At 46.1% G+C, this 12,101-nt stretch overlaps 1 protein-coding gene across 2 annotated transcripts in view; it reads right to left on the reverse strand.

Moving 5' to 3' along the window:
• Positions 1 to 10,380: 10,380 nt before the first annotated feature.
• Positions 10,381 to 12,101, reverse strand: part of Bfsp1 (beaded filament structural protein 1) — a 35,467-nt gene continuing 33,746 nt past the window's right edge. For both annotated transcript variants that reach the window (XM_021156425.1, XM_021156424.1), the window contains exon 8: positions 10,381 to 11,492. In XM_021156425.1, coding sequence (XP_021012084.1) covers positions 10,519 to 11,492 — 974 coding nt within the window. In that variant the 3' untranslated portion in view covers positions 10,381 to 10,518. The remainder of the gene's footprint in view (positions 11,493 to 12,101) is intronic.

Raw genomic sequence — 12,101 nt, forward strand, 5'->3', positions numbered from 1 at the left:
GGAAAAATATGTGGGATGTGCTGTATCTTATACAAAAAAAAAAAAAAAAAAAAAAAAAAAAAAAAAAACTTCCACCCAGTGCTGGAGCCAAAACAGATCTTAAAAGCCTGCTTTAGTAAATATGCATGACAGATGTGCAATTTGCAGATAAGTCACAAGTAAATTATGGCCAACAGCTGCATTTCTGAGACTTCAGTTATCAACCTTGGTAGTGGGCTGTAAATTCAGTGTAGGTAGTCAATACCGGAACTCTTAACAAGGGAGAATAAGTCAGTCATGTATATTAAGTATTGTACCTGCTCCCTGGGTGTGTGTGTGTGTGTGTGGGTGGGTGTGTGTGTGTGTGTGTGTGTGTGTGTGTGTGTGTGCAGGCATGCATTTGTCTTTCTTCCAACTGAGCATGCACACTGGCACATGATGTCAAGTTTATGTCTTGTTGTGGACCATGATCAAAAACTTTTTAGACCAGGTATGATGGCACCTGCCTTTAATCCCAATATTTGTGAGGAAGAGACAGGCAGATCTTGGTGAGATTGAGACCAGCCTGGTCTACATAGTGAGTTCAAAGACAGCCAGGGCTTATAGAGAGACCCTGTTTCAGGAAGAAAAAAAAAGAGATACTTTTAGAAACATGATTCTAGAACACACTAAGCTAGATTAATTTATACTATAATAACAGACTCAGGATCTCAGTGGCTTAATGCAAAGGTTTATTTGTCATTGCCACGAGTTCAAATGTGGGTTTGGGTAACTCTCCAAAGCTGCAGATCTCCAAGCACTGAACAGGGATCTCTTTCAGTTTCCTGCGTAGTGGTCTGAACATAGGGTTGCTGAAGTCACCACGCACCTTCCCACCCTCCCCTCTGTCAGGAGATGTGCAGACACTCCGCCCTCAGCACCAACCAGTTCTTGTCAATGAACCTACATGAACATCAGACAACTGAGAAATGTAAGGCATCCCATGGAATCTCAGTAGGCCTTAGATCCCCCCGCCTCTTGTGGTGCCTGGTATTCCTGGAAAACAAGTTTTTAATTCTGCTTGATACAGTGACCTCTCCTCATAGATGGTGCTATGCATTTATGGCAAACTAGTTGTACCTCACCCCGATGTGACCCTATGTTATTCCAAATATTGTTTCAAAGTAACTCATTGTAAACCATTTATAATGTTCTCAGATCCTATTTTTATTACACTCAATTATTAAAACTTCAAGTGAGCCTATGACTGAAAACACATGTAGAAAGGTATTTGGTCTTGTGACATTGAAACACTGTAAGTCAGTAAATTTGTTCAGGCATTGATATACTAAAGATTAAGGGGTGTGTGTGTGTGTATGTGTATAGTGTTTTCTCTTTGTTCACTTTTTTATTTGTTTTACTTTATGCACATTCTACCTGTGTGCCTGTTGGATCCCTTGGAAGTGGAGTTACAGATGGTTGTAAGCGACCATATGGACACTGGGAACTGAACCTGGGTCCTCAGCAAGAGCAACAAGGGCTCTTAACAGTTGCACCATCTCTCTAGTCCTAGTTTTTAAAATTCTTATAGAGTTATCACTCTGTGCCTCCATTACACATGTCACTATAAATTAATGATGGTTTTCCATACAGTAGACACATTCATTAATTCAAGTGATTGTATGGAAAACACACAGTGTAAAACCATATATCTGTGTACTTTACAAATTAAGATAGAAAGAGAAACACCAAATTAGATGTGTTGACTTTGGATCCAGAGTGTTTATAGATGCAAGAGTCTAATATGTTGAAAAAATAAAAATAAAACCACAAAGATTAGGAAGAATGGATATGAGCTTGAAATAAATAACACCAGCACATGTCTCATGAGCCAGTGCAGATAATTCTGTTGTATCCAGTAAAGTGGTTCTCTGCCCCTAAAGAGAGTGGGCTGATAGAGAAGGTCGTAGAAAGGACTTTCAGCCTACAGGGACTTAAATGCATGGAGAGAAAGGCTGGCAGAACCTGGCAGAGACCAAGTAGCACACAGGAGAACCCCAGTGTCTGAAAAATGGAAGTCTGTTGAGAACAGAGCCCAGTAGACTGGGTGGGCCAGGCCTAGATGCACTGAATCCATCAGCTGCCAGTGGCCCCACCCCATGTCCACTCTCAGTCTTCTGGTGTCTCCCTCAACTTCCCAAGAATATTAACTGCATCTTCAGAGATACACACTCCTAGATCCAGAAGAAAGCTCTTTCTCCTGCAGATGAGACAGTAAGTGGGAGGAGGGGAGTTCCCTTCTAGTCTCTTATTCATTTAGTTAATCCCTTTCCTTTAATTTTAAAAAAACTGATCAGATTTGATTTCAGATTTCTAAGGAATCAAGAAGCAAAATCTGATTGGGAGGTAAATTCTCCAGTCTGGCCTGCTAACTCAGCCCAGAGAGGTGAAGGCTTTGTGTTGCTGAACTCCTAATTCTCAGTGTGAGTGGACTGGGACAGGGGCAGGGTGAAAAGGCAGTTAGAAATCCCAACCCACAGAGTTCAGAGGTCAGAGCAGCCCAACAAGGAAACTGCCACTCCCCTAAATCTTAATGTCACCTGTCACCTATTTATAGACCAAGGAATCTTCTGAGGCCTGGGCCTTCCCATCCCCGCTTGGAGTGTCTCACCCATCATCTCATCTGCGGGCTCTTCTGCAGTAGAAAGAGCTTTTCCTCTAGATCTAGGTGTGGGTATCCCTGACGATGAAGTTAATATTCTTGGGAAGTTGAGGGAGGCACCAAAAGAACATTCCATGAACTATTCCCATTTTCCCTTGTGGTCCTATGCCCACAGGTGACAGGTAGGCAACGTGGCCACAGGATACCCACATGTAAGCAAAGAAGCAAGTGTGGCTGCTAAGGGCACCAATACCATGGAGCGATTGCCCCAGAAATCAATCTCAACTCAAAAGTCCTTTTATTTATTTATTTACTTTTTTTTTATTTTTGTATCAGTTTGGGCTCAAAAGTCCTATTGTTTACTTATTTATCTAGCATCAGTCTGGCTCTTTTGTTTGTTTGTTTGTTTGTTTGTTTGTTTGTGGCATTTAGTTCCTACTATGCAAACCTGGGGAAATGAAGGCATTTGTACCTAATGATGCTCTTTGTCATTAGTGTGTCAAATAGCATGAGTTTTGAGGTCACTTCATTCACCAGTATACCCCAACCACAAATCTATGACAGAAAAAGTTTTAGGATAAATATGATTGTAATGGTTACTTCAAGATCCTCCCCTATAGGTTTCAAGCCAGGGAAGCAACAACCTGGAATTTTCCAGCATGAAGGTGTAGATGCAGAATCACCTTCTGATGGCCTAAGTTAAGGTAGTGGCAGGTCCTGTGGGTGCATTCCTGTCAGGAAGGCAGTATGCTATAGCCATGGAAAAAAATCCAGGCACTGCCTGTGTTTGTAAGTATAGTTGTGTTGGAAGCGCATGCCTGCTTGTCTTTGTTCTGTCTGTGCTAGATTATAACAGCAGAGTTGAGTAATGATAAGAGACACTATGTGACCCTTATTTATTTAGTATGTCTCTGTGTGTGTACATATTCACGGATGGGTACATGTGTGTCTTTGGAGGCCAGAGGTTAACAACCGGCACCTTCCTCAGTTGCTCTCCACCTTGATTTTTGAGACATGGTGTCTCACTTGAGCCTGGAGCTCAACTGGCAGGCCAGCAAGCCCCAGAGACCCTCCTGTGTCTGTCTCCCCAGATCTAGGGTTACAGGCATATCTCAACACATCTGGATGTGTTTAAGTAGGTGCCAGGGGTAGACCTCAGGCTCTCAGGCTTGTGCAGGAAATACTTCCCTGACTGAGCCATCTCCCCAGCTCTTTGGGGTAGAAAATTGCCAACCCTACCAGTGTAGCTCCTTGGCCCATTAGGAAGACCCTTGTGTAGTTTCCATACATACCAAAAGCCATATATGCTATCTGCTTGCAGTATTCACCAACTGCAGAAACATAGCACGCCTACTTGGAGCAGGCCAGAGGAGTGAAGTGTCAATGCCCAAGCATCACCCTCAACTAGAGGGGGATGGGAACTGATGATGTAAGATCTCAGCTTCCTCACCTCCTGCTGGAACAACTTGAAGATTTTCTAGACAGTCTCTCAAGAGGTCCCCAACAGAATGGAGTCAATTTCCCCTTAGTGGTAGCCGGTCCATTGATGTATCCTGCTTGATACATCCTTTCCTTATCACATGCCCTATCCCTTAAATCCTCAGGAGGCAGAAACCAGAAGGACACATTTAACAGAGAGAATGTGATAATATAGTAGCAGAAACCGGGCAAAAGAATTGTTAGTGGATTCAAAAGACCAAAGAAAACATTAAGTAGTGTGGCTCGAGGTGTGTAAGATATGTGGGAGCCTCAGCCATTCAGCCTCTAAGGAGGTGCCTGGGCCTGTCTCCTCTGTGTTGCCAGGAAGTAATGAGTATAAGCACATACACAAGGCCTTAAAGATGGTAGCCTGTGCCTGAGCAGAGTGAAGCTGGAATCAACTCCAGTGGAGGTACACACACACACACACACACACAGGTGTGGACATAACAAGTGGACATCTGAGTTACGGGTGGGGCCTCAGTTTTCCCTCAGGTTAGCTGATGTTCCTTAAACATGAACATGAAACCTTTACCATCTTACCTTATAAAAGCAATGCACAAGAACCGGGCCTACTGCTCACTGGTAGAGCGTTTGCACATGAGCATCCCTGAGTCGCTGAAATTGGATTCCCACTAGAAACAGAGGGCGAGTGATGCTTAGAGGCCTTTTGAGGACACATGGCTTTCAACCTGGGCAGGAAGCCCAAGTGGGTCAGGGTTGTGTTAGACAATGAACTCAGGTATACATAGGAGAGGCTGGAATTAATGTCCCTTGTGCCCCCAGGCCTCTGAGGAGGGCTAAACAGGTTAGTATGGGTACCTCTAAGGCCACTGAAATCAAGTTGATTTATGCAAATGCTGTTCCATGAGGGGACAGGATGGGGAAGCCGCATTCATCCGTTCAGGCCACCAGAGCGGAACACCATAGGCCAGGAGCATCCAGAGAACAGCAACTGCTCCCCACCCCACCCACACCTCTGAAGACCACGAGTCCAGGTTGGAGATGATGGCAGATCTGAGGGTTCAACGAAGGTCTGCTTCCTGGTTTTTAGACAGCAGTTTCTAACTTAACCTCACCTACTACATTGACTAAGAGTATTAATCTCATCCGTGAGACTTGCTCCTTTAGCTGCCATCACTTTGGGAGTGTGATCTGGGGGCACTGGGACACTTAGAAAATAGCAGAAGCATTACTGGGGTGCTGTGGACAGACACAATAAGCAAACAGCAAAGGGTGGTCTTTCTCCCTCCTGCACCAGGGCACTCTTTCCCACTCCCATCTAAGGGAGCATAGCTGGCAAGGCCTGAACAAGGGTGGTTTGGAGAATCCCAACCTGGTGATCCTGGAGAAAAGAGAGGATTGGAGGCTGGGCAGTGGTGGCACAATCCTTTAAGCACTTGGGAAGCAGAGGCAGGTGGATTTCTGAGTTCGAAGCCAGCCTGGTCTACAGAGTGAGTTCCAGGACAGCCAGGGCTACACAGAGAAACCCTGTCTCAAGAAAACAACCAGAGAGAGAGAGAGAGAGAGAGAGAGAGAGAGAGACTGAGACAGAGAAACAGAGACAGAGAGAGACAAAGACAGAGACAGAGAGAGACAGAGAGTAATAGAGAGAGAAAGAGAGAGAGAGGATTGGGAGTAAGAGATGACTTCCTGAGCCAGCACACTGGGCTGCCATCATGGCTCCAGCAAGCCACCAAGGTCCAGCATCTACTTTGGGTGAAAGCCAACAGAATTCAAACCTCTCTGGTTCTCCACTGATTCTGACTCTCCATAACCAGCAGTTAGTTTTAGGACCTTTGGGGTTGCACAGAAGAAACCAACTCTAGCTCATGAAACAAAATGTATGTAGTGGAACTCCCGGAAGTAAGGCCTGACGACCTTAGCCAAAAGCCTCCTAGCAAAGGTCAGAGGTCACAGAGAGTCTGTGAGCCTGGATACAGAGCGGGAATCGGGGAGTGACCTCACAAGACCACATCCATTACAGCAGTAGCTCTCAACCTTCCTAATGCTGCGCCTCTTTAATACAGTTCCTCGTGTTGCAATGACCCCCAAACCTAAGATTATTTTTGTTGCTACTTTATAACTGGAATTTTGCCACTGCTATGAATCATAATGTAAATAGCTGTGTTTTCTGATAGGCTTCGGTGGCCCCTGTGGAGGAGTCATTTGATCCCCAAAGGGGTCGTAACCCACAGGTTGAGAATGCTGCCTTAGAGGGAGGTTGTAACATGGCCAGTCTTAGGTCCTTTGGCCAGGGCACTCTTTCCCACTCCCATCTAATGGAACATTCCAGTGAGAGAGTGTCTAATGAGTCAAGACTGGGAGGCTCACCCAGCCCAGGCCAGTGAAGGCAGAATCTCTTGCCTGGTAGCCAGTGTGTCTGGGAAAGGAAGGGCAGCCAATGTCCATCAACATCTTAAGCTGGATTTTCCCAGAAGCCAACCCTGAGAACAGGGGTCAAGAGCAAGCGGCTTAGTGGAAAAGAAGCATCTACGTGGAGAAGGAAGTAATATAGGACAGCAAGGGGGTCAATGGAGGGCAGCTGACAGCTGGGGTTTCCTCCTGGGTGTCTGGGCTCAAACTCATCGTCAGCTTCTGAGAGATTGTGTTGCATATGCCTCCATTGTTCCAAAAGAGGAGAAGATTGAGGTCTTCCACTCTGGCTCCTATCCATCCTTGGTTGAGGGCTACCCCAGAAGCATAACTCCACAGAGCTCCCAGACTGCTCAGTGTGTGGATCAAACACTTTCTGCCATGAGGATACCCTAAGGCAGAGAGTCTTGTGTGCTTGCAGCCAGATTTGAGACCTGTGAGTGTAGACAGAACCAGTACTACAGGGATGTGGTGCAAGTCGCCATGACGGGGGTTATCTGGGATGCTTGGAGCCTGACTGGGGTGGGGACTGCCATGAATGGGAACTGCCATGTGGAAGAGGCAATATTGAATATCTCAATCCCAAGAAAGAGTGAGAAAAGAGAAGATGAGGACCCTGTGCTGGACACTAGGGGATGAGTATGTCAGAGTCCCCATTCTTACTAATAAGCAATGAAAACAAAAGATTTGGAGATCTTGAGAAAGGCTAAGAAAATTAACCAATTCTGAAGCTTTCCAGGGGGAAAAAAAAGAGCAAGCAGAGGCCATAGACAGCAGAGTCAACAACTCAAGCAAGTGAGGCTGGGCACAGGAGTTCTAGGGTAGGTGAGGCCAGGAGTTCAGTTATACGCCAAGGTGCCCACTGAGGCCATCTTCGCTTTGCGCATCATGGTCCCTGCTTTCAGGCTGAGGCAGCCCGCCAGGAAATGGGGCTCATCTGGTCTCTGCCTCCTACCCTGACCTCTTCTCCTTCTATTATACCCCTGAAACTCTCATTTAAACAGACCAAGTCCATACGGGCACCAGAGCCTTTGCACTTAATATTATCTCTTCCGGGAATGCTCTTCCCTCGGATCTAAGCCCCATTTTATCATTTAGATCACTGGTCCTATTCCTCATAGGGCCTTCTCTTTACCCTTCAATCCCAAATAGACACCACCAGTCACCCCAGCAGTCCACCCTATGGACATCCCTCATAGCACTGTCCAGAAGCCCACCCCCTTGACTTCCTTCATAGCACCGTGTCCGATTTTCCCAAGCAGTTCTGTCTGCCTCTGTACTCTCTTCTTTCCCACACCAGAGCAACAGGGTCACACCTGATCCCCTCCCCCACAGTCTTTACAAAGCCTGTCAGGACAGACTCCCAATCTACTTTTCCTGGCTGATTAAATATAATATAAAAATGGCCTTTCATTCCAAAATGATACCCCCTGCCTTTTTGTATAAGAATATTCACTGAACACACAGTCTAGACAATAAAAAAGGCTTAGTGGGGAAAAGAAAGGCTTTTCGGTGGCTGTTAACGTCTAATATAATAGACACATGGGCCCACGGTCCTGCATCCCAGGGTCCAGCCAGCAGCTCACATCATTCTCTCTTAAGCTTTTAAGTTATAAATATTTCAAACTACAGAATGGACTGGCTTCTCCATTCATCTTTTAGAAGGAACAACAAAAGCATATTTCTTTCTTGAAACCAAAGCCTCCAATGAATCCGGAACAAGACTGTTTAAGGCTCTACCTCAGGATGAAAGGTGACTGTGTTTGGTCTTCTGTTGTTCCTGACAAAGTAGCACCTGAATGGCACTGTGACCCTGTCAGCTTTCTCTCACAGTGTGTGGCTGCCTTGCCAGGTGCTTGTTTTGTCCTTTTGAGGCCAACACAACAATCAACTTAGGCACAATCACTCAGTGTCCCTTGTGTATTACAGAGCATCCATGTGAAGAAATAACTCTAATTGTTACAAGTTAGAAACCTACTTCTAGACTGCTAATAGAATAGTAGGCACATACAGGCAGTTTTGACATTTCTATAGGATGAAGGTATAGTTAGTCAGGTACAAGGTCCTGGGTTTGATTATCCAGCCACACACACACACACACACACACACACACACTTCACACACACTTTTTGTAAAGACCCATGATGATGTATTTTCTATTTTATAGAACTTGGCATAGCAAGTATATGTGCATGTATATGTGGTGTGGTATGGGTATGTATGTGATGTGTATATATGGTGTGCGGAGGTGCACATGAGTGTGTATGTATGAGTGAGTGTGTGTGTGTGTGTGTGTGTGTATACAAAAAAGCTTGCATGCTCAGATGTGACAAGGCTATGCTATTGAAATCATAAACAAATCTGAAAAATCTCCCCTTACAGTGTCTGGCATGTAATATATAGTCAATTGAGAGTGCCTGTTAGACTAATTCACTAGCTTCTTACATATATGTATGCATATATTTGCGTGTGTATACATTTGTGTTAGTGTACATGCATACATTGCAGGTAGTGTAGAAGATGGGTGACCTCTTTACTCCCTTCTCTATCATACTCCCAAAGCTGCTTCGTGAAATTCAACTCTGCTGGCCCTGCCTGGAGACAGACTTCCCATGGCTTCCTGACTCCTTTCTGCTCCCTGGTTCTTCCTGAGATCATATTACAAAAAACCCGTTTTACATTCAGGTGGATGGGGGCTGCAGAGATGACTCAGTGATGCAACCATACGCCTTGGTTCAGTTACCCAAAGCCTACATAGAAAGCCAGGCACAGTGGTGCATGCTGGGGAAGCAGAGATAGGTGAGTCCCTGGGACTTGCTGGACAGCCAGACTATCCTAACTGGTAAACTCCCATCCAGTGAGAAGCCGTGTGGACAGCACCTGAGCAATACCTACACTGTCCTCTGGTCTCCACATACACGCATACACACATGTGGAACTGCACACAGATGAATACTCACACATATGTGTATGCACACACATGCACACATTCTCTCTCTCTCTCTCTCTCTCTCTCTCTCTCTCTCTCTCTCTCTCTCTCTCTCTTCAGGACCAGCTTTTGAGGGTTTCCAAACTTAGAAACTTCTTTTGTTTTCTTTTTTCTTTTCTTTCTTTTTTTTTTTTTTTGGTTTGTTTTTTTTGTTTTTTTGTTTTTTTTTTTTTTTTTTGGTTTTTCGAGACAGGGTTTCTGTGTAGCCCTGGCTGTCCTGGAACTCACTCTGTAGACCAGGCTAGCCTTGAACTCAGAAATCCACCTGCCTCTGCCTCCCAAGTGCTGGGATTAAAGGCATGAGCCACCATGCCCGGCTACTTAGAAACTTCTTATCAATTCATGTCTAACAAAACCCTCAGCCACACAAACACATGCTTGTGCTTAGACTGGGATGAAGGACCCATTGTCATCAACTAGCTGTTTTCTGTGTGAAACCAAGACAGCATCTGAGATTTTAATGAATCTATGCAGCATGCTGAGTCCGGTAAGGTGAATCATGCCTGTAATCCCCACAGTTCCAAGGCTGGGCCAGATGGCTCGAAAGCTCAAGGACAGACTGCTACATAGAGAGACCCTGTCTCAAAGAAACAATGACAAAGCATGCTGAAAAGCATGTCTCTTCCTGAAAGAGGATGGTGTGCTGACCAATAAGAGATCACCCAGGCTGGAGAGATAGCTCAGCAGTTAAGAGCACTGACTGCTCTTCAAGAGGTCCTGAGTTCAATTCCCAGAAACCACATAGTGGCTCACAACCAACTGTAATGGGATCTGATGGCCACTTCAACTGTGTCTGAAGATAGCTACAGTGTACTCATAAATAAAATAAATAAATCTTTAAAAAAAAAAGAGAGAGAGAGATCACCCTTGACCTCAGTACAGCTGACCCAAGGCCCTATTAATTACACGAGGGAGATGGTGCAAGCAAAAAAGAAAGCAGTTTAATGAAGGTCATTGGAGGTCACCTGCTATGCAGACAGGTTGACTATCATCTAATCCAAACAGGAGCCCATCTCAAAGCCCTCCTCCCACACTGCCCGGACACTTTCCTCCTTCAAACCCTGGTGTCTGACGAGCTCTTCTCTCCCAGTTTCTTGCTGCCCTTTGTCTTCCCAATCACGGTCTCCACAATTACAGAAGTCTCTTCATATGTCTGAATACTCTCTGTTGAAATCTTCTCAATGGATTCCACCACCTCCACCTTCTTAATAGACAGAGCCTTCGAAGGGCTCTTTGCCAGCAGGCTACTGCTCTTACTCGCAGGCCCCACTGGTCCACCCTGATTGGACCCAGACGTTTGTGAATGGGATGTAGATGGTTCCTCAGGACCAGGTATGATCACAGGACAGGGTCTCCTGCTCCCCTCAGCTTCCTTCTTGCCATCGTCATCTCTTTCCTCCAGGTCTTTTGGTTCCTTGGCCCGTGTCCCATTCTTGTCTGTGCCCTGCTGATGGTTTGAGTGGTCACCTTCCCTGCCCTGGGGAACGCCCTGTCCATTCTCCACAGGTGGCATGGGCTGTCCAGGAGAGGGCTCTACGTGGCCGTCATGATGCATAGAGTCTTCCTCAATGGAAATCACCACCCCACCTCTAGCTGGGATGGAGGAGGAGTAGAACTCGGGGTCAACAAAACTAGACTCCCCTGTGACGAGTACATGCCGTCCTTTGGTGAAAAGGTCCGCGGGTGGCTCGGGCTCGGGCTCTTTGTGGCCGCTCACTCTCTCTTTGACTACTTTGCACAGTTTCCCAAAGGCTTTGCTTATCTGGCCCCCGTCTGGCACATCCTCAGGACCCCCTTCTTGTGAGGGACTTACTCCATGTCCTCCCCCTGCTCCGGGCTGAGAGTCACCTTCTGCTTTCAGGTCCACGTGCAGTGCCTTTGGCTCCTGCAGAGGTTTTAATGGTGCATCTTCCAGAGTTTCCTCCACCTTATCTTGAGCTATAATCTCCTTTCTTTTTGGAAGGCTCTTGGGGAGGGCCTTCTGTCTCGGTTTAGCTGCTGTAATATCCTGCACGGCCCTGGTAAGATCTAATGGAAAACACACAGGCAGCAAAGCCAAATGTCAATGAAAGGGAATAATGACATTCACTGAAAAATATAACAGCTGGATTGAAGGTGAGTGCCCAGGAAGAAGCTGAGCCAAACACGGTGGGGAAAGAGCCAGAGATCTGTCACCCATGGTGAGGTCCCAGCTCGACCACCTGAGAAACTGTGCGTGAGTCACAATATCCCTCTGAATTTCCCAAAGGGGAGAAAAGGTGCCACTTCACCATTAACCCTCAGCTGGAGTAAAACACAGACACGTGGTACTGTACCATAACACCCAGCTGGAACAACTCCAGTCTCACTCCCATCCCCATACTGTTCACGGCAAAGTGCCTGGCTCCCCACTACACAGTGGGAACTCACTCCACACAGCCATCTCTCTAACCGCCTCAAAAGAAGCCCGTGGCAAGGCTACTGGGCCTATGACAGGTTCAGGTGGCTTCAGGNTGGGGACAACATCTACCTACAGTGTCCCAACAACCTGACTGTGATCTCCCTTGATTGCCATTCCCTCCATGGGNCTGAAAGAGGAATTAGTGCTATTNAANTCATAAGTGANNATGTATCTGNATNNCTNNNNCNNNTANNNAT

Source organism: Mus caroli, chromosome 2 (assembly GCF_900094665.2).
Source record: "Mus caroli chromosome 2, CAROLI_EIJ_v1.1, whole genome shotgun sequence".
Taxonomy (NCBI): domain Eukaryota; kingdom Metazoa; phylum Chordata; class Mammalia; order Rodentia; family Muridae; genus Mus; species Mus caroli.